This window comes from Lolium rigidum, chromosome 6, assembly GCF_022539505.1.
Source record: "Lolium rigidum isolate FL_2022 chromosome 6, APGP_CSIRO_Lrig_0.1, whole genome shotgun sequence".
NCBI classification, from domain to species: Eukaryota; Viridiplantae; Streptophyta; class Magnoliopsida; order Poales; family Poaceae; genus Lolium; species Lolium rigidum.
The window spans coordinates 38,473,902-38,495,244 of record NC_061513.1 but is presented as its reverse complement, the minus strand read 5'-3'; the positions used below and the strand labels follow the sequence as shown (position 1 = coordinate 38,495,244).

Genomic DNA, 21,343 nt, shown 5'->3' with positions numbered 1-21,343 from the left:
TTCGGGAAGAAATAGGGGAAGAGCCGCAACAGTCCTGCTTTGGCTTCATCGATACCTTCACGTGCCTCCGTCCCGTGAAACTCGAGGAATGAAACAGCGTCAAGCAGAGGATCATTATCGGGATCTTCAAGTTCATATTCTTGAGCCGTTCTAGCTGAAAAGACGAAAATTCATTTAGCTACAAACGAGTAAAGGAAAGAAGATCCAAAAGATTTGAATTGGGGCAGATACTTACCGACAAAGCGACGATTTTGGGTCCTTATGCGCTTAAGGATAGCTTCTTCGCGAGCAGATTGAGCAGCTATATGCTCACTCAGCGAAGTCTCGGCATCGTGAAGGCTCTTCTGGAGATCTTCGACACCAGCAGCATCAGCCTTGGCCTTATCAGCCTCTGCTCGAGCACCAACAGCATCTGACTCAGCCTTTTTGCGAGCCTTTTCACTTTGCTCTAATTGTCGAGCAAGTGTGTTGGCACGCTCATTGGCTTCCGCCAGTTTTTCTACCAAGGAAGATAAATATAGTTAAAAATCTCGACAACAAAAAAGCAAAAGAACAGAGGCAGAATGAAGGAGCAAAGCATTACCTTCAGCTTTACTAGCATATTCACGGTACCCGACAAATTGGGCACTTATACGAAGAAGATCCTTTATCATAGGCTGTTCAACAAGGATAAAGGGAAAATGGCGGTATGAGAAAAATATAATGGTACGTAGAAATCAACAAAGAAAACATAGACAATAACAAGGAAGTTAAGAACTTACATCCTCCAAGAGAGGGTTAGAGGAGCTACTCAATTGGAGAGTAGGCTCCGGGATGATCTCCGTCCTTGCCCTTTTTGTTGAAGGGGCTCGGGGGCTTGAAGGAGGAGTAGCAGCGTCGACGTTTTGTCGAGGAGGCGAAGTTTCTTCTCCTTCAACTGGCGTTTCCGAGGCGACTAATGTATGTGACGTACTCGTTCGAGCAGCCACATCAGCAGTTGGTACCTCTTCTTCCTCGTCACTACAAGAAAAATGTCGACAATTTAACCAGCATGATAGACACGAATCTTCAAATACAAATAAAGATAGAAAAAGGACTTACGAACTGATGAGGGTCCCGAGGTATGGATCATAAGCTGCCTTCTGCGATGAAGGAACAGCCTCTTCGGGTTTCGAGGTCCCGGAATCTTCGACATCATCCCTCTTCCTTTTGTTCTTTGGAGAAACAGCAAGAGGAGGAGATTGGGCTGATGCAGTGCCTTCAGAGGCAGCATCCTTTTCAGCAGATCCCGCAGATTTTCGAGAATCTGCGGGTTCATTCACAAAAGAGGGGGCCTCTTGGTTATCATCAGAAATAACGGCCCTTTCTTCGACTTCCCCACCTTCAGGAAGAGGAGGAAGTGAAACAAGATTTGGGTGGTCCTGTATAAAAAGAGGGAAGGATATCAGAAAGGAGCAACAATGCAAAAAGCAAGGAAATAGTAAAATACGCGACAATGTTTACCTTAGGAAGTGCATGGGCGGCGCTGTATGGCTTCACGCGACAAGAAGAAGGGACAGAATCTTTTTTGCTGAGGGAGGTGATTTTTCGGACAAGTTTTTCCAAGTCCTTCACCTCCAAATCTGTCGACAGCCGATCCACGTCTTCGTCGCCAGTATATTTCCAGAGAGGAAATTTGCGAGCCTGAAGAGGCTGAACTCTACTCTTAAGGAAATACACTATAATCTGGATACCTGACAATTCTTTGCCGCGAGTATTTTGCAACTCATGGATGCGAGTCATCAAGGCCTCAGTCGAAGCTCTTTCTTCTTCGGTAGCCTCTGCATCCCAGGAACGGCGACGAAGAATTCTTTCGGCACCATCGAACGGAGGGATGTTGTCCTCTGCGCATCCATGGTTTTCTTCTCGAATGTACAACCACCTCTTGCGCCACCCTTGAACGGAGTCAGGGAGTTTGACGTCGAAGTAATTGGCAGTGGAGCGTATAGAGATAACAACGCCGCCTATATTATAGGCGACATTGTGAGAGCCATTGCGGCGACAGAAGAAAATGCGCTTCCATAGCGCCCAATTGGGCGAGACGCCAAGGAAAGCTTCGCAGAGAGTAATGAAAATGGAAATATGGAGGATTGAGTTTGGCGTGAGGTGGTGAAGTTGAAGACCGTAGACAAAAAGCAATCCACGGAGAAAAGGATGAATGGGGGCGGATAAACCGCGGATGAGGTGGTCGACAAAACTTACCCGGTACCCCATTGGAGGGGCTGGGTAGCTTTCTTCACTGGGGAAGCAAACCGCTTTGGCTTTCTTGGTGATCCCCAGTTTCTTCAAGAGATTCAGGTCCTGGTTCGTGACCTTGGACCTCTCCCACTCCGCGGTTCCTAGATCCGCGGCAGCCATTGATGAATCTGGTGTGCTGTGCCTGGTCAAGCGACGCGGTGGCATCAGCAATGGCGATGGAGTGCAGTTGCGAAGAGAAGAGCTCTGGGAGCAGTGGAGCGCAGGAGGAGATTTTGCAGAGGCGAGTAGAGGAACGGCGCGAGCGGAAGTGTTCGGGGAAGAAGAAGGGGATCTTATATAGAGGTGCGGCGAAGCGACGGAACCGTTGGATGAAGAAAGAATGCAGGAGATGATCACCACGTGGCAACAAGGGCAAAATAGTATTTCAACATTGACGAGGTTACAGAACGTGTACCGCAAAAAGGGGAGAACATGTGTCCTCCACTTGCACGACGTGTCCATCAGATAAGGAAATGGGACCCACAAGGCAGCGAAACAAGCGGTAATGGTCAGTTTCCAAAATAGAAATCGTGGCTATCATCAGCAATGACGCCGTCAAGATAAAAGAAAAAATTCGATTTCAAGGTTTCAAAAGTTTATCGACAACGCAAGATTATCTCGGGAGCCTTTGATCAAATACAAGTTTTTGCCCAAATGCTCGGGGGCTACTTTGGAAAAATAGAAAATTTCGAGTATGACAATATAGAAATGGCGAGAGCCTATGACCAAATGCAAGCATTTGTTCATAGCCTCGGGGGCTACTCCCATCGGGAGCGCTGGTCGCGCACCCGATAAAATATAAAAATATCGAGAAGGATTATAAATATAGCGGCAAAGGATACTAATCTGTGGAGCCTACACCCAAGCACAAGTTCTTGGCTGTAGCCTCGGGGGCTACTCCCATCGGGAACGCTGTTCGCGTGCCCGATGAATTTTTTTTTTTTTTTTAAAAAAAGAAGTGAGTATATTTCGAGTTTACAGATAACTCTACATATACTCCCATCGGGAAGACAAAATAAGTCATTAAATATGACTCGATAAAATGTGCTATTCCAAAGGCGAAAAGCACTCGACAATATATTCTCAGAACGCCAAAGCTGCGATCAATTTCTGAATGCCGCAAAATTGCGAAGGTAAGACCCCAGATCCGTTCTGCTCGGGCGTGGCATCGCCAAAGACTGCGCTCTGCTACTTTTATCCGTATCAACGGATACGAAGAAAAATCCTAACGGACGCGTTAGGTACCCGATAAATTTGATCGGGACTTGACAGAATGGTAAGACCTTAAGCGGCACTCGTCGAAGTTTACACCAGTATCCCGAGATCATGTCCAGGGACGTGATCTTGAAGTAGGTTTTTGCGGATTGCCACTAGAGCAGTTAACTAGTACCTGATCTGTCAGATGAACTAGCCCCAATTACCATTATCCCTGTACAATATAGAATTTTTTGTGAAGAAGTATAAATGAAAGTTCTCGAATAAACAGTCGAGATTTTCCCTGACTCTACGATTCAAGCAAAATCTCGGGGGCTACTGACATAGGCATCCCGAATGGGCCTGCCAAAGATAGTACCCGGGGTTTTACTGAAGGCCCACTACCCGAAGAATAAGAAGATTCGGGAGCCCAAGATATATTAAGGAAAGTTAGAGTTGTAATAGGAAGTGTTATTTGTAATCCGGCGGGATGAGTTAGGAACCGTCCCGGACTCGTAACTTGTACAAAACGAAACCCTCGGCTCCACCTCCTATATAAGGGGGAGTCGAGGGACAAAGAAAGGATCGAATCTACTGTCAACATAACCCTAGTTTTCATAATCGTCGAGTACTTTTCGCCTGAACCTTCGAGATCTACTTGCCCTCTACTTCTAGCAAAACCCTAGTCTACAATCTGTAGGCATTGACAAGTTAATCCCTTGTCACCAGCGTCTTGGCCATCCTGGGCATGATGCCATGTCGGCTCTTCAGCGTCTAGATTTTATCAAGTGTAATAAATTTAGTCGTCCTCGGGTGTGTCATGCATGTCAACTTGGCAAGCACGTCCGTTTACCGTTTCGTCAGTCTACTACCGCGTCTAGTGCCATCTTCGATTTGATACATTGTGATTTGTGGACATCTCCAATTATAAGCACCTCTGGTTTTCGATATTACCTTGTCATTGTCGACGACTACTCTCACTTTTATTGGTCTTTTCCACTTCGCAACAAGTCTTGTACCGCCCGCACTCTCGAAACCTTTTTCGCTTATGCGCGCACGCAGTTTGGTGTCACTATTCGCTCTCTCCGGACGGATAACGGTACCGAGTTCCTCAACAAGACCGTTGATACTCTCCTCACCACCCACGGCACCGCCTTACGGTTGTCATGCCCATACACCTCACGGCCAGAACGGTAAAGCCGAGCGTGCAATTCGTACCATTAATGATACTATGCGCACCCTTATGTTCCAGGCTCACATCCCAGCCCCTTTCTGGGCCGAGGCTCTGGCTACTGCCACATACTTGCTTAATCGCCGTCCTAGTACAGCCATACAATCCCAAGTGCCCTACACACGCCTCCATCGTCGTCCTCCCTCCTACACTAATCTTCGAGTTTCCGGTTGCCTTTGTTATCCTAACATCGCTTCCACCGCCCCACACAAGCTCAGTGCACGTTCCATGGCATGTGTCTTTCTTGGGTATCCCTCCAACCATCGTGGTTACCGCTGCCTTAACCCTGTCGCTGGGAGAATTATTGTCTCACGACATGTTGTCTTCGATGAGGCGGTGTTTCCTTTTCAGCATGCAGCTTCGTCATCCGCGCCTGCGCCTCCTGCGCCGCGCGGCCTCGATGACCTCTTCGGCACGCTGACCGTGCCACCACCGCGCGCCCATGCGCCGGCCCCGAGTGCGCCCGCCCGGCCGCGAGCGCCCTGCCTCGCCGCCGCCTCGCCGAGCCGCGCAGCCGGTTGCCAGGCCGGCCAGACCGGGCCCTGTGCCGGTCACGCCGGCGCTCCTGCCGGTCCAACCGGACCCGCCGCCTCGCCGCGCCGAGCAGCCGGTCCCCCAGCCGGCCAGGCCGGGCCCTGTGCCGGTCACGCCGGCGCACCAGCCGGTTCAACCGGACCCTGCCCCGGCTGCCGATGCTGCCCCGACGGCCTCCTCGAGTGGGGCCTCCAACACTCGCCGCACGCGCTCCGGCCGCCAAGTGCGTCCCGTGGACAGGCTCAACCTCTCCGCCGTGGACTCCGTCCCCGACGTCGTCCCCACCACCTTTCGCCAGGCAATGCAGGATCCTCAGTGGCGTGCTGCCATGTCTGATGAGTACCAGGCTCTCGTCAACAACGACACTTGGTCCCTCGTTCCTCGCCCTCCGCGGGCCAACGTCGTCACTGGCAAGTGGATCTTTCGTCAGAAGTTCCACTCGGATGGCACCCTTGCGCGCAACAAGGCCCAATGGGTCGTTCGTGGGTACTCTCAGCGTCCCGGCATCGACTACGAGGAGACGTTCAGCCCTGTCGTCAAGCCTGCTACGATCCGTCTTGTTCTTCACATTGCTGTCTCCAGCTCCTGGCCCATACGGCAGCTTGATGTGAAGAATGCGTTCCTGCATGGCTCCTTGGATGAGGTGGTCTACTGTCAGCAGCCCCCCGGGTTTGTTGATGCCTCTCGCCCCGACCACGTCCGTCGCCTCCACAAGTCCCCTGTACGGCTTGAAGCAGGCCCTCGCGCTCGGTACCACCGGTTCGCCTCCTACATCGCCACTCGGGATTTGTTGCTTCCGCCACGGACACGTCTCTGTTTGTCCTCCACTCTGCGGCAGACACGGCATACTTACTGCTCTATGTGGACGATATCATCGTCACCGCCTCGTCGACGAGCCTTCTTGAGGGGCTCCTTGCGCGTCTCCATAGCGAGCTCGGCATGACTGATCTCGGTGACCTCCACTACTTCCTGGGTATGAAGGTCAGCCGATCCTCGGCTGGTCTCTTTCTGTCACAGCGACAGTATGCTCTGGATATTCTACATCGGGCTGGCATGTCTGACTGTCACCCCTCACCTACACCGGTCGACACGTCCTCGAAGCTCTCTACTTCCGACGGCGAGCTTCTTCCCGACGCCACCGACTACAGGAGCATCATGGGCGGCCTTCAGTATCTCACACTGACGCGCCCCGATCTCTCCTACGCTGTTCAGCAGGCCTGCCTTCACATGCATGCTCCGCGCACGTCTCACTTGGCTCTCGTGAAACGTGTTCTGCGGTATGTTCGGGGTACACTGGAGTTTGGTCTCCAGCTCCATGCCTCCTCGTCGACCGCCCTTGTGGCCTACTCCGACGCCGACTGGGCCGGCTGTCCGGACTCGCGCCGCTCCACCTCCGGCTACTGCGTCTACTTCGGTGATAGTCTCATCTCTTGGTCCTCCAAGCGACAGACCACCGTGTCCCGTTCCTCTGCAGAGGCTGAGTACCGCGCCGTCGCCCACGCCGTCGCCGAGTGCTGTTGGCTCCGCCGGCTGCTCCGAGAACTTCATCGCCCCCGAGCTCTCGCCACGGTTGTCTATCGTGACAACGTCTCCGCCATCTACATGTCCTCGAATCCGGTGCAACATAAACGTACCAAGCACATCGAGATAGACATCCACTTCGTCCACGAGAAGGTGTCCTTGGGAGAGGTCCGTGTTCTGCATGTTCCGTCCTCCCACCAGTTCGCGGATGTCATGACGAAGGGATTACCGAGTCAGCTCTTCCTCGACTTTCGGTCCAGTCTCAACGTCCGAGAACCTCCCGCTGGGACTGTGGGGGGTGTTAGATTGCACATATTGTATTTACAGTAGGACTGTATTGTAATTGTAACCTAACCCTAGGCCTCTGGCCTATTATATAAACACCGGAACCCCACGTCATTATACGTGTGAGGCTTCCCCCAAAACCCTTCTACACCGAGGACAAGCCGACCAAGAACCCTCTCCCCCACCTCGTACCATCGCATCCGACCTTCTTCTCCGTCTTCGACTGACTGGTTGCCGGCACCGAGCCGCCTCCTGGTCGACAAGCTCACCGCAAAAATCCCTTATGTCAGTCGCAGCTGTTGCTATATTTCTTTAGGATCAGTAAGCATGTGCAACTCTTTCTTACAGGCCAAGCCTGACAGACGAGGCACATTCCAGATCCAATAGGCGACTGGCTCTCATTTTACCTTATTTGTTGACATCATCGTGTGTTACTGCTCCTACAACATCACATGAATACATTGCCGCACTCAGAACAATAGCATAAGAACAAATAATAATAGTGCTCCTATTTACGGTCAAGTTGTCAAATGGCGCGTTAATCTTTAAACAAGACACAACTGCAGGTTCGGGCCCTGTTTCTGAAGCATACTACTTCTTACTCCCCGCTCAATGGCCTGTGATCCAAAACAGAGAGCACATCAAAGGAAAACTGGAACCAACATAGCTAGTGGCACATCCTAGTGACAAGAGCCTGTGTGTTCAAGGATTATATATAACAACCATCCAAGGCAGCAATGCATCTCCTGGCAGCAATGAATTTGATCGTGTGCAGCAGCAAAAAAGAATAATCAACAGTGGACAAAAGCAAACAACTAAAAAGGTGAAATAATTAGTATTTCGCCACCCATGTCTAGGTTTAGCCAGTACTACTCCAATACTAAATCAGGTAAGCAACTTGAGATTATAAGGTAGACATGTTATAAGATAGATTATCATGAGAAACTTCACTGCCACAGTTTACTAAAAACCTGAAACGAAATGTTTTTGGTGTCTCTTCAGATTATAATAGGACAATCCAGTGAGCAAGATGTAGAAAAAGAATATTGGTTGTTTAATAGTTTATAGTGTCAGTTTGCTCTACAGTTATGGTAGCTATCTTCCGGTATTTAGGACTAACTTGCAACACTAAAGAAGTTCTGCTAGTTCAGGTGGAAGCCCAACAATGTGAACGTCTAATATTCCAAAAGAATTCTGTCTACAAAAAGAAATAAAGCAAGATTGAACTTTCAAAACAGCATATCCATGATAGATAGTCTTGCATAGACATCACTTCATCATTGAGAGGGGAAAACAAAAGTTTCCAAGCAATATTGTTGAGAAGAATGGAATTGAAGCATCAGCAAATGGAGATCCACGTACATACCAGTACTATAGTTCTCCAAATGCCAAAAAATAGGCAAGATTAAACAGCAAGTTGGAAAACAACAATTATTCACATACAGAGAAATAAGCAGAAACCAAACTCCAGATATCAAAGACAATGATGGTACAACAAGGCGATCATAGTATCCATGGTTAATCATTAGGCCGATGAAACTGAATGACATACTTGTATATACAAGGACACAAACATAAGACCCGTTACTAAATAAAGTGCAATAGTCAATAGCTAGCTCCATAGAGTCAGGTACATTAGCGCACTCACGCACCATGAGGAACGGTTACAAGTTCATATAGGTTTCCTCGGACCATCTGCCAATGACTCCGTGAACAAGGGAACATACGGAATAAAGGGATTCTTATTTATCTCGCCAAAATATTCATGACCATCCTGTCCAAGTTGACGTAGAGAACATCGCTTCTTGCAATCCATCTCATATGATATAAGTGTGTTATTGTGGCCATAAACTATGAAAATCATATTGCGCTCCGGGTGGAATGAGATAACATTGTAATCAGGGTACTCTGAATCAGTGTCTTCGAACAGTTGCAAGTGGCTAACAGTGTGCTTCAAGGTCCATTTCTCACTACTGTAATCCTCAAGAACCCAAACTAATAAGTTGGAACTATCAGATTCATCACTTCTTTTGGAAATGCTATCATCAGATTCAGAATTAGTACTACACGTAAAATGTAGTTGTCCCTGTGATAGAAAGACATCATTGACAGGAAAGTCATAGCGGCATGGTGGCGAAGGAGTCCTAATGATCCGCAAAAGTTTTCCTTTGACATCAAAGGTGACTACCATATCATCATATGCAGCCAAATGCATGACCCCATTAAAGAAAACACCTTTTGAATGAGCTGGTATCGCAAAGTCATTGTACTTAACCATTTTATGTGTCCAAACTCCAGCTTTGGACGAGTAGGTCGCCACCGCTTCAATACGTCCACCGTAATAGCTTAGCTCAGACTCATCTAAACCCCATACCTCCTGACTAATGAACTCAAACACATGGTAGTGTGCGGAGACGGCAGAGTCGAACCCGAGGCGAGCGACGTTCACCTTGCTGGACCATTCTGTGGCAGGCACAACCACCCATTTCATGGTGGCCGGATTGCACACCACATAATCTACTGTCTCAGGATCTGTGTCCTTCCAACAGCGGCAGAGGAGGAGCCCGTTGCAGCAGTCCATGATGTCAAGCCTCTCGCATTTTGGCAGGAATGATAGTGAGGGATCAATAAGACGGTAACCTTTCCCTGTGACGTTGATGAAATAGCGAGCCTTCTCTGGAAAGCGGTCCTCGTTGCAGTCTTCATAAAAGAAGCCGGCGATGGACTGGGGCATCTTCTTGCGGTGGTCGGGGTGGGAGAAGAGGTCGCGCCAGCGCGTGGAGACGCACTTGCAGCAGCGGGAGGACTTGTAGGGCACGCGCGAGATTATGTCGGCGAGGATGTCGTCCGTGAGCTTGTCCACTGGGCTCCCCTTCACGCCCTTCTTCTTCTTCTTGGAGCCCGGCGCCATCGCCGTCCGTGGAGACGATAACGTCGAGGAGCGGCCAATCTGCGCACATCAGGGGACAGAGAGGTTAGAGATCCATCCCGGAGGTGAGGGGAGCGTGATGGAAGAGAGGATCTACCAGGAGCGTGGTGGGCGAACGGCGAAGCCGGGAGCGGCGGCTGCCAGCAAGCGAGCCAGGGTTTGGCGTGTGCGGAGGCAGCTGCGAGATGCGGCGGAAGTGAAGAGGACTGGGCCGGTCGTGCTAGTATTATCTTTTTTCTTTTTGTCGGAATGGGCCGTGTGAGTTAAAACCCATGTTGTTAAAAAAAGAGTTAAAACCCACAACTGACGTCCTCTCTCAGTCTTTGCTTGTGCTGAAAAGCAAATATAGAAGTTGCCCTAAAAAAAGCAAATATAGAAGTAACATTGCTATGTAAATAAAGGAAAAGGATCCAATTTCTCTGGAGGGTGTGTCTTTCGCAACCTCCCGGTGCGGATTCGTACGATGCCCCATACCACACGATCCTCCGCTGCGGATTCGTACGATGCCCCATACCACACGATCCTCCGCTCGCCACGCGTTTCATGGGCCCCACATCACCACACACACACTATCTCTCTCTTATCTTCTTTCTCCGTAGTTTTCCCTAATTTTTCTGCGACAAGATCCCGACAAACGCCATGTCCTGCGGCTAGCGCTCCACGTCTCCGCCTCCACGCGATTTAACGCCGCCTCCACCTCCCGCCAACATGAATGACACCTTCCCTTCCACTGCCAACACTTCTCTCCTTCTCTCCACATCTCTCTCTCTCTCCCTTGGGAGGTGGTTCCATGGCGGTCGGTGTTGCTAGATCAAGGGGAGGAGGCGCCACGGCGGTGCTACAAGGTCAGGCCACCAGTGCTACTACAAGAGGCTGACGATGCTTCGAGTGGCGATCGTAGCTACTGCAAGGGGAGGTAGAAGAGCTGCGAACTACGAGCTCGGGCAGTGGTGGCGAAGCTGCATATGTTGTGTGGAGGTGTTGCGAGTGGTTGTCTGTCGAGTTGCATATGTTGTGTGGTGGAGCTGCAATCCCCCGTCACGGCAGCTACAAAGGATGGAAGCTAGAGCTGCAAATCCCCACCGCCACTACTGCAAAAGCTAGCTTCTAGAGCTGCAAAGGCTGGCCACGGAGCTGCAAAGTCGGTGGTGCGGCCAGCCAGGACGGTGGTGCTGCCATAGGCGGGTGATGGTGCCTCCATCGGTTGGAGGTGGTGCTTCCAATTATCGGATTCGACGCGTTGCTAGCGAGGTCCCTCACCGGACTTTTTCTTTGTGTCTCAGTGATGCTACCACAGGTGGGCGTTGCTGCTTCCATTGGTGGGAGACGGTGCTGCAAGGAGGTGGTGTTGGTGCTGCCAACCGGGAGTCAGATGTCAGTGGTGTTGCCGGGAAGGTCGCTCACCGAACTTCTTCGGACGGCGGTGCAGTTTGCCTGGCTTCTTCAAGCAGCGGTGTGGTAGTGTGGGGGATTTTGTTCTCGTTCTGTGTGAGGAGGAGAGGTGCACACAGGTGGTAGTCAAGAGGGACGGTGTCGATTGTTAAAGCCGAAGGTTCGGGAGGAGTTATCTTCCGAAGGATTATCAACGCTCCCCTAAAACAAAACAACTCGATTTCTACAAAATGCAAGTAGACTATTTGACTTGTCCGAGCGCAACCCCACAGATCATTCTCCCATTCTCCATTCTCTCATCGGTCCATTGTCACGGTGAGAGTGATACTAGTCCAAAAATTGTGGGAATCATCTTCGTACTGGTATAATTTTGAGAGGGCACAACGAAGATTGACACTTGTAACAGCTGACGTCGTTTTACTTTAATGAAGGCCTACCATTGTGCGGATGAAACTCTGCATTGCTGAACCACGTCCCTGTGCTCCTCACCCTAAAGCCAGAGCCAGGTGAGGCAGAACAGGAACTGTGCCCAACATTGGAGGGGTAGTGTCTATCAATATACAACAACATAAGATAAGGCGGTAGTGAGCTCAAGGAGTGTATCCAACAAGACCGGGACAGCAGAAAGTATATCTGGATCTTGTATATAAGACACTCACTGATGTCTGGTGACAGGCACATTCCATTGGGTGAAAAAAGCCCAGTTAGCTTCAAGCCACTGAGTTCTAGCTTCAATGCAATATAGCTTTTCCATGAGGATCTAGACTTCCTGGCTAGAGATTAAGAATAACCACCCATGATATTGGATAAAAATATCTTCCTTAGATGAAGTTATGGCCTAGCAGTCTGCATCACTGCACACACAGTACCCAACAGTAGATTAAAAAAATAAACCAACAGTGGAAAAAAAAGGCAAACAGTCGAATGGTGAAATGATCAGACATTACATTCCTATCCGGGAGTTAACTTCTACCTTGTATTATTAGTTGGTCAGAAATATTCAGATAAAAAGAGCAGTTAAGCAATACAATGTCCTTTCGAAAAAAAAAGCAATACAATTTCGATATTTTCCTTAGGGACACCTGGTAGTTAATTCTACCTTGTATTATTCACTGCATAAATATCAATTTTAGTTGTTTCGGCGGTCCAGGTGACCCACCCCTCGAGCACAAAAGACCAGTCTTAAAAGGAAATTCTTGGAAATAAGGCAGGCACCATGCAAAGATCATCATATGCAGAGTAGAAAATTGCTAAGAAATAAATTGTCGCAGCTTGCTCAAACCAGATTAAAGAAATATGATTGGATAATCCAATGACAGAATTGTTGATTGGTGTCACCCAACAGACACAAGAATAAATCAACAGCAGTCAGCTGAATGGTGAAATGATCAAACATTACTTTCCTGCTTGCCTAGTCAGTAGTCAGCACTGTTCCAATAAAAGAGCAGGTACAAGTTGGAAATCTTTATAGGGACAACTTAAAATCAACTTATTACAATCATTATACCGATCCCAAAAGACAGGCCAGTCAAAATATGAAATTCATGAAAATTGAGCAGGCACCATACAAAGAACTAGTATATGTAAAACAAACAGAAAGAGAAAGCATGTGCAATCAAAAGTTTCATAATTCAGGTGGAACCAAACCCATCATTCACTACATATGTGTTGCAACAAATGAATTGTCCAATTAAATAAAAATAGCTAGCAAGAAATGACATAAATCCAATTCCAACTCCAAAAAGTGTATCCTGACCATCTGCTATGGAACTCCAGGAAAAAACACCTTACACACAAATCATTTCATTATTAACTGGAGATCAAAAATAGGATCCTGACATTCAGTATCATGACAAAGCAAAAGGAGATCCAAATAAAAAACTTGCAACATATACAAAATTGAGAAAATATGCATCAACAGAATTCAGAAGTTAAATTTTAACGAACAAAACAATCGTAATATACATGATTGAAGTACTAGGGTGTTACACGACTGCGCGGACTGCTAACAGCCATGAATATATACAAGTACACGGACGCAAGCAGAATTTCTAAGTTGACTGAACAGTTAACCAGATGAAGCCAGGTCCAGGCATGACTGCACTCAAGCACCGTTTTTAACCATCACAACTTAAGAAAGATCTACCCAACTCACTTTTGCTCCTACTCAAGACGTAACTCCAATAATATAATATCATTAGAAAGATGGACAAATGCGAAGCTACACTACGCACGTAAGAGATTTATTACCCATCTGCCAATGCCTCCGAGAACAAGGGAACATATGGAAGATAAGGAGTCTTGCCCCACTGAATTTGACAATCCCGTCCAAGTTGGCATATAAAACACAGCTTTCTGCGATCCAGGTCATACGACATTAGTGTGTTGTCGTGCCCACAAACTATGAAAATCACGTTGCGTTCCGGGTGGAATGAGATGAAACTGAAATGATCTGCGAATGACGAATACGGTGCTCGATCGAAACAGCTCCAGGAGGCTGACATTGTGCTTCAAAGTCCATTTTTCAACATTGTAGTCCTCAAGAGCCCAGACTAATAGTTCAGAACCAGCATAAATATTAGTGAGATACAACTGTCCCTGTGATACAAAAATAGCATCGTCGCGAGCATCATCATAGTATGGTGGCACACGGATATCAATGAACCGCCATTCATTTCCTTCCACGTTAACAGCTGCTATAAACTTATAAGAGGTAGCCGAATGCAGGACCCCGTTTACAAAAACGCCTTTTGAATCCTTGGGTATTGCAAATGCAAAGCTGTCCAGGCTTTGATGCTTCCAAACTCCAACAACAGACGAGTATATCGCTAGTGTTTCAATGCGTCCGTCACAAGGGGTTAGCTCAGATTCATCTATACCCCAGGCCTTCTCATCAATGAACTCAAACACATGGAAGTGAGAGGAGACCGTTGGGTCGAATCCGAGGCGAGCGACCTTTACCTTGCTGGACCAATCGGTGGCAGACACGACGACCCATTTCTGCGTGGCCGGGTTGCACACCACGTAATCCAATGTCTTGCGATCAGCTGTCTTCCAACAGCGGCAGAGGAGAAGTCCATTACAGCAGTCCAAGATGTCAAGGCTGTCGTACTGGGGCAGGAATGATAGTGACGGGTCGACGAGAGGGCCGCCTTCCCCAGAGACCTTGGTGAAATATCGAGCTGTCTTGGGGAACTGGTTGTTGTTGCAGCCATCGTGGAAGAAGCCGGCGAGGGGCTGGGGCTGCTTCTTGCGGTGGTCGGGGTGGGAGAAGAGGTCGCGCCAGCGCGTGGAGACGCACTTGCAGCAGCAGGTGGACTTGTAGGGCAAGCGAGAGATGATATCCACGAGGATGTCGTCGGTGAGCTTGGACATAGGGTCGCCGCCCATCAATTCCCCCTCCATGGGGTCCTGCGCCATCGCCGTCGGTTGGTAGAGACGAGGGGCGCCGAATCTGCAGATCGGAGAGGATTAGAAATTCGTCGTGGGTAGAGCGGAGAGACCAAGTGCTTATTGCGCGAGCTGGGAAGCGAGGAATGGCGAGAGCGACGGTTTGGGTTCGTGTTCGCACCTGTGCGAATTGCGGAAGTGGGGATTTTTTTAGGCAGAAGGCAGGTATCTAGTCAGTATTTCGCGCGAATGGGCCGTCAGACTAAAAATGCGGTACGTAGCAGTGGAAATGTAGAACCAGACGTCCAGACCTACGACTCCACGGTAAGCTAACAGTGTCGGTGAAAGAAATATAAGTGGTGTTCCCTGAACAAAAAGTAGCGTGCCAACATAGCTAGCAGCACATCCTAACTAGTACAATCCTGGGTTTAAGAGCAGTCCACTCGTCGTCCCCCGTATGGACTCCGGCGTTTCAGGCCCATATGGTCGTCCTCCGCCTTGACGATGGACGCCGCCGCCCTGTACTTCGGCGGCGGCGTCCACTCTCGCTTGACATGTTGGAACTGGCGCGGCGGAGAAGGGTTGCGCCATTCGCAGATAACGACGCCGCCGCTACCATGGCGGCGCCAGCGAGGAGCCGCCTCCTCCTGCTCGTCCTTCACCGTTGCCAAGAAACGTGGTGATGGCGGTGCGCTACAGCGAGTACCTCGCCGGGGAAGACGACGGCGTCTGACGCCGCGCTGTCCACCTCCCCTGGCCTCCCGAGGGCGCCAACTGCAACTGCTGTGGCGGCATTTGCAGCGGGGGGTCGTTCCCCTCGGCGATGTAGGTAAGGACCCACACGAGGGTCCTCCTGGGCGAGCTCCACCACCGCTGCCATCCCCTGGAGTTGTTGTTCGCCGCTGGATCGCTGTTGCCGTCATAGGCGGCGAGACGATCCTCATGCTAGTGCTGGAAGAACAACGACCAACCGTGGTGGTTGTCGGGGGCCTGCGAGGGTCGTTGTGCTCCTCCGGCGTCAGCTCTCCCCAGTAGTGGTCGTAGATGGCAACCTGGCGCGCCACCCTCATCAGCACCGGCAGGCCGCCCGCGCTGAGCGCCCATCCCGACGGACAACGCATGTCCGATGGGATGGGGTACCCCGCCGTCCACAGTGCTCGCGCCTCAGCGACGAGAAGCCAATGGCGGCCGAAGCTGTTGGCAATGTCACCTTCTTCTTCGTGGTGGTCCATGGCGAGGGCGTTGGTGCTGGAGAAGATGGAGGAGGGCGACGGTTTTGGAGAAGATGGAGGAGGGCGTTGGCTAGAATGTGCGTCGAGGAAGTGGTGTGGGGGGTTTAAATGGCATCGAGGAGGCGTTGGCGAGCATTAACGCCAACGCTGAAGACGAGTAGGCGCTAATGACGAGCAGCATTAACGCCGACACTGAAGACGAGCAGGCGCCGATGAAGGCGAGCAATCTTTGACGGGCGCGGAAGGCGAGGAGGAAGACGACTCCACCGACGAGCTAGGTCCACAGCCAGGAGACATTTTCTGCGCCTTCTTCTCGCTTCGTTTCCGCCAACACGCAGCACCCCCGCTAGCCTCCGTTTCTACTAGGTTCAGCCTGGGGCGCTGGATGGAGAGTTTGGCCGCGCCGGCTGAAAAACTAATTTGGGGACCGTGGCTAGGCACGATTTTGGCGTCGGCACTCCACAAAGGCCTATTTAGTGGAGATGAAGTATACATCATATATCGGAGTGCAGAGTGCAGAAGTTAGTTCAAGGAATGTATTCCCACCGTCACACGGAGTAGATATATCCAAATTTTAACAAATCTCATTTATGGGACAGAGTACAACAACTATCCAAGGCAGCAATGAGCAGGCTATGCTATTCCATCAAGGCAAAGTAATGGCAACTGCGCACATTGATCGTATGGAGCAGCAGACGTGTATAGTCGACAGCCAACGAAAGCAACAGCTAACAAGTTCAAGCATTTTCTCGATGCATAGCTAGTTTAGCAATAACTACCCCAATATGAAATCAGGTAAGCGGCTTGGGATTTACCATACACAGGGTAGAAGTATTTCGAGGGAGATCACAATATATGATTAATCTACTCAAAACTTGAAGCCAAATGTTTTTGGAGCGTCACTTCAGATTATAATACTAGGATAATCAGGTGATAAAGGTGAAACAAAAGAATACTCTGGTTGATGATTAACAGATTAATATAATCCCAGCTTGTTCTACAGTTGTGATAGCTATCTTGCAGTATCCAGAACCAGGTTACACTACAAATGTCACCTACTTCAGGTGGAAACCATCATCACAACAGTGTTAACATCTGTAGAACATACAGATGTTTACTTCAGCAGACTTGACCGAGGTATGCAGCAGCAAAAAATAATAATTGACATCGAAAGAAAGCGAACAGCTAAAGAGAAGGAAATTATCAAGCATTTCATAAGGCATGCCTAGGTTTAGCCAGCACTAGTCCAATATGAATCAGTAAGCAACTTGAGATTTACAATACAAGGTAGTCGGTAGACGCTGCTAGTGTTTACCCAAAAACTGAAGCTAAATATTTTGGAAGTGCCACAACAGATTATAATAGATAATGGAGCTATCTAACTGTATTTAGAACCAACTTACACTATAAAAAAAGTCCCCTACTTCAGGGGAAGCCCAACAATGTCAACATTTGATATTCCAATACAAACCTATCTACAAAATGAAATAAATCCAGTTTGAACTACCAAAACTGTATATATCCTTAACAGCATATTGATCACAAGAAAACACCTTGCATACACATCACTTCATCATTGAGAGGGGAAAACAAAATTTTCCAAGGCATATTGTTAGCATCACAAAGCAAATGGAGATCCACATACATGCCAGGATTATAGTTCTCCAAATGCCAACAACGGCCAAGATTAACCAACAAGTTGCAATACAAATAAATTATTCACAAACACAGAAGTAAGCAGCAACCAAAGTCATGATAGCAAAGACAATGGTAAGTACAACAAAGCAATCATAGTATCCATGGTTAATGACTAGGCTGATAAAACTGCGTGAGAATGAGATACTTATATATACAAGTACAGAAACATAAGATAAGTTACAAAATAATGTGCAATAGCAAATAGCTAGCTCCATAGAGAGGGGAAAACAAAACTTTCAAAGCAACAACTATAGCTCTCCACAAAAAAAAATGGAATTCAAGCATCACAAAGCAAATGGAGACCCACATATGTGGCAGGACTATAGTTCTCCAAATGCCCAAAGGCCAACATTAACCAACAAGTTGCAACACAAATAAATTGTTCACGAGAGAAATAAGCAGAAACCAGACTCAACATATCACAATAAATTACAACAAAGTGATCATATATCCATGGTCAAGTACTGGGCTGATGAAACTGCATAGGCTACTTATACAAGGACACAAACATAAGTTCAGTTACTAATTAAGTGCCACAGCCAATAGCTAGCTCCATAGAGTCAGGTACATTACTGCACTCAAGCACCATGAGCAACTGTTACAAGTTCATAAAGGTTTCATCGTAAAGGTAGACAATTGCAAAGTTGCGCTACGCAAATAGGACTTTTTAGGGCCCATCTGCTGATGACTCCATGTACAAAGGAACATATGGAATAAAAGGAGTCTTCGCGTCAACACAAAGATGTTCAAGTTGACAATCTCGTCCAAGTTGACGTAGGAAACGACGCTTCATGCAATCTATCTCATAGGACACAAGTGTGTTTTCCTGGCCATAAACTATGAAAATCATATTGCATTCTGGGTGGAATGAGATAACATTGTAATCAAGCGCTGAATAATCTGTTCCAAACAGTTGCAAGTGGCTGACAGTGTGCTTCAAGGTCCATTTTCCAAGACTATAGTCCTCAAGAACCCAGACTGATAGGTTGGACAGATCAGATTCAGAACGAGTATTACTTGCAAAATGCAATTGTCCTTGTGATACGAAGACATCATTAACAGGAGAATCATCATAGTATGGTGGCGAATGAGGAGCACCAATGATATACAAAAGATTTCCTTCAACGTCAAATGTTACTACCATTCGATCAAATGCAGCCAAATGCATGACACAATTGAAAAAAACGCCTTTCGAATTTGTGGGTATTGCAAAATGATTGATCTCAACCGTTTGAATTTGATGCGTCCAAACTCGAGTTTTGGACGAGTAGGTCGCCACTGCTGCGATACGTCCACCCCAATCGCTTTGCTCGGACTCATCTATACCCCATGTCTCCTCATCAATGAACTCGAACACATGAAAGTGTGAGGAGACGGCGGGTTCGAACCCAAGGCGAGCCACGTCCACATTGCTGGACCAATCGGTGGCTGGCACAACCACCCATTTCTCGGTGGCGGGATTGCACACCACATAATCCAACATCTTGGGGTCAGTAAACTTCCAACAGCGGCAGAGGAGGAGGCCATTGCAGCAGTCCAAGATGTCAAGGCTACTGTATCTAGGCAGGAAGGATAGTGAGGGGTCGACGAGAGGGTCACCTTCCCCTGAAGCATTGGTGAAATAGCGAGCTATCTTGGGGAAGCGGTCCCTGTTGTAGCTTTCATAGAAGAAGCCGGCGAGGGGCTGGGGCAGCTTCTTGCGGTGGTCGGGGTGGGAGAAGAGGTCGCGCCAGCGCGTGGAGACGCACTTGCAGCAGCAGGTGGACTTGTAAGGCACCCGCGAGATGATATCCACGAGGATGTCGTCGGTGATCTTGGACATCGGGTCGCTCATCAGCGCGCTCTCCATGGGGCCCTGCGCCGTCGCCGTCCGTACAGACGAGGGGTGCCGAATCTGCAGATCGGGGCGAAGGAGCAGAGGTTAGAAATCCGTGCTATCAGTGAGTGGAGCGCCGGGGGTTTGGAGAGAGGATGTACCAAGTGCTTGCTGTGGGAGCTGCGAAGCGATGTACCGCCGGAGCGCCGGTGCTGAGCGCTCCCATCTGCACCGGCGAGCGAGGGTTTGGTGCGCAGCTGTGCGAACTGGGTTGAAGGAGTGGGAGGTGGAAGCCGATGGAGGGCCGTCTGTGTCTTTTGGAGGATGGGCCGTCTGGGTGAAAATGCCTTAGAGCAACTCTAAGAGAGCCCGTAAACCCGTCGGAACCGAACTTTTGGCGGATTTACGGAATCGGGCCAAAACGCGCGTAGATCAGCGCCCGAATACAAGGGCTGGCCCGAATCGAAAGTTCGGGGGCCGAGAAATCCCCCGCACGGCCCCTATTAAAAGGGATCGCGGAGGAGAGTTCGGTTCGCAAACCCTACTCCCCTCTGCCGTCTCCTCTCCCTCCGCCGTCGTCAGTTCCCCGCTCCGACGAGCAATCCACCAGTAGGTAGCCACCAATTCGACCGCCGCCGCCGCGCGATGGCCTCCCGTGGAGGTGCAGGCAGCCGAGCTGCGGGATTGGGCGGCGGTGATTCGCCGCCGCGTCCGCCCGTCTTCCGCAGCGAGGCAGAGCGGCGGAAGTGGAAGCGCAGCGAGGGCGCGCGCAAGCGGAGCGCGCGCCGGTGGACCAACTGGGGGATGACGCCCCGGGGAAGCTCGCCCGCTACGGCAACCAGGCCGAGAGCTCCCCCTCCGGGCAGTCGAGCCGCGCACCGCAGCTGCCCGTGGCGGCGAGCTTCGAGGACGACGAGCTCGTCCCCGCGCGCTCTCCAACCTTCTCCGCCGGGGACTACGTCCACGGCCGCGACGAGGAGGAGGCGGTGATGGCGTAGACGTGCGCCATCAGTGAGGCGGAGGCGAGGGCCCGTTTCTTCCGGGAAGAAGCCGACGGCGTCCGCCAGGTGCGGGAGTTCGAGGCGGCCCGCCGGGAGGCCCGCGTCCGCAAGGTGAAGCTCGAAATAGTCGAGCTTGACAAGGACGACGAGTGAAGGCCGACGCCGTCCGACGATCTTCGCCAGCACCGGCACCACCGCGCGGGCCATAGCTAGGCCGCATTTTGCTAGCTTTTACCTAGGTTAGGTTGCCGGTGATAAACAATGATCATCGCTAGTAGTAATTTGAATTCCCCGAACTATGTAGTATCTATTTCATCTATGGAACTATGATCATCGCGATAATTTACCCGCGCCAATTCGAATTCCAGTTTTCAGTTTCATTTTTACGGGTTCTATTCTGCGCCGGACCAAATTTCGTCAGATCTTGCGTTTTCGGTGAACTGAACTCGCGTTTTTCGGTTTGCACTTTTTTGGTCTATGCTAGAGATGCTCTTAGGCATCTCCAGCGACTCCAGCCGGACGACGCATACTGACCGGATTGTCTGCAACGACGCAAACACGACCTAAAAATGCGGCAAGTTTACGTATCAACATACGCTACGGTTCTCGCATGGGTCCGTTTGGCGGCGGCACAGATGATTCATCTTCCGTGACATAACTTACAGCCGGCGTGCTGCAGTTTTTCAGGGCCGTGTTAATGGCGTGCCTCGGCTTCGCAGTGGCAGGACATTAAAGGTGAGATGGCGTCCGAGCTTCTTAAAGGTTTGCTGCCTGCGTCTATTTCCTGACCACACCATTGCCAAAGTCTACCCTATCCACCCGACTGACGCAATGGGGAAGAAATATTGGCGTTCCGCAAGACGA

General features: G+C 49.6%; 3 protein-coding genes across 3 annotated transcripts; all 3 read right to left on the bottom strand.

The window, feature by feature from the left end:
* Window positions 1-8,544: 8,544 nt before the first annotated feature.
* On the bottom strand, window positions 8,545-10,091 carry LOC124667269 (putative F-box protein At3g22650). The gene has a single exon (XM_047204573.1). It carries the CDS (start codon window positions 9,930-9,932, stop codon window positions 8,694-8,696), a length of 1,239 nt encoding a protein of 412 aa, XP_047060529.1. The 5' UTR covers window positions 9,933-10,091; the 3' UTR covers window positions 8,545-8,693.
* A 2,089-nt stretch (window positions 10,092-12,180) lies between these two features.
* LOC124662490 (putative F-box protein At2g16220) lies at window positions 12,181-14,763 on the bottom strand. Its single transcript, XM_047200322.1, has 3 exons — window positions 13,812-14,763; window positions 13,593-13,651; window positions 12,181-12,196 (listed from the first exon to the last, which is right to left on the bottom strand). Exons 1-3 carry the CDS (start codon window positions 14,760-14,762, stop codon window positions 12,181-12,183), a joined length of 1,026 nt encoding a protein of 341 aa, XP_047056278.1. The 5' UTR covers window position 14,763.
* A 3,294-nt stretch (window positions 14,764-18,057) lies between these two features.
* Window positions 18,058-19,724, bottom strand: LOC124667271 (F-box protein At3g49450-like). The gene is made up of 2 exons (XM_047204574.1): window positions 19,640-19,724; window positions 18,058-19,556 (listed from the first exon to the last, which is right to left on the bottom strand). The coding sequence occupies exon 2, from the start codon at window positions 19,509-19,511 to the stop codon at window positions 18,330-18,332; it is 1,182 nt and encodes a 393-aa protein (XP_047060530.1). The 5' UTR covers window positions 19,512-19,556; window positions 19,640-19,724; the 3' UTR covers window positions 18,058-18,329.
* Window positions 19,725-21,343: the final 1,619 nt, after the last annotated feature.